The 1,095-nt window shown below is 59.0% G+C and overlaps 1 protein-coding gene across 1 annotated transcript; it reads left to right on the plus strand.

The window, feature by feature from the left end:
- Positions 1–10: 10 nt before the first annotated feature.
- On the plus strand, positions 11–1,090 carry LOC113942693 (C-factor-like; the record flags this gene model as incomplete). The annotated part of the gene is made up of 4 exons (XM_027633771.1): positions 11–71; positions 235–422; positions 701–859; positions 974–1,090. Coding segments are annotated over 4 exons (525 nt in total), but the record flags the coding sequence as incomplete, so codon positions are not given.
- Positions 1,091–1,095: the final 5 nt, after the last annotated feature.

Consider the following 1,095-nt stretch of genomic DNA (forward strand, 5'->3'; position numbering starts at 1 on the left):
GTTGTGACCTCTCTTGCAGGAGTTACAGAATTTGGCCTCCAAACATCGCAACCTGGTCATTATCCCTCTCGGTAGGTTCCCTCTTGCCCCAGTTCCTCTGGCAAATGCCTGGGCACTCATCACAGCCCTGGGAACCCTACATGGGAGGGAGCTGTGGGGGGCACATTCCTGGGGGGACACAGGGGGCTCCAAGTCACCACAGGGACAATGACCTTCCCTATGTCGGCTCTGCAGAAGTTGCCAACCCTGCCAGCATCAAGGCAGCTGCAGCCAAAGTTGGGGAGCACCTGGGGGACTCAGGACTGAACATCCTCATCAACAATGCTGGAATTGTCAAGATAACCTTGCTTGAAAACGAGACACTGGAAGACATGACCGAGATTTACACCACCAACGCAGTTGGGCCTCTGCTGATGGGCCAGGTGAGACCCTCACCCAAGCTGGGCTGTCCTGGGAGAGCGTGAAGGGCTGGTGGGAGGGGGGTCCTGCTTCCACTCTGGAGCCTGATGGGCTCTCAGTTGATGAGAAGCTTGTGGAGCCATGGGCTGGAGCTCAGGAGCTGGAGCCTGGCAGGCTGGGGCAGTGGGGAGAGAAGGGAGAATGTTCTGATGCTGGTGCCAGTGCTGCCCACTGTGGAAGGAGCTGGTCCTCTCCCCTGGGCCACATCCATGTCTCCCCTGTCTCCTCTTCCTCCTCGCAGGCATTCCTGCCCTTGCTGAAGAAGGCTGCCCAGGGGAGCCCGGGCTCAGGGCTGAGCTGCAGCAAGGCAGCCATCATCAACATATCCAGCATTGCTGGCTCCATTGGTTCTCTTTATGCTTGGGAGGAGATGCAAGTTACCTCGTACCGCTGCAGCAAGGTACTGTCACACCGTGCTGGGGACAGATTTACTTCCCCTGCCCTGCCACAGCTGCAGGTCTCCTTGCAGCCCCCCCTCCCCTCCCACCACCATCCCTGCCCTGTCTCCCCACAGGCTGCTCTGAACATGCTGAGCAAGTGCCAGTCCCTGGCATACAAGGAGCACGGTATCCTCTGTCTGGCTCTCCACCCTGGCTGGGTGCAAACTGACCTGGGCAGCTCTGCTGGACACACAGT

This window comes from Corapipo altera, unplaced genomic scaffold (assembly GCF_003945725.1).
Source record: "Corapipo altera isolate COAL_440 unplaced genomic scaffold, ASM394572v1 48070, whole genome shotgun sequence".
Lineage (NCBI taxonomy): Eukaryota > Metazoa > Chordata > Aves > Passeriformes > Pipridae > Corapipo > Corapipo altera.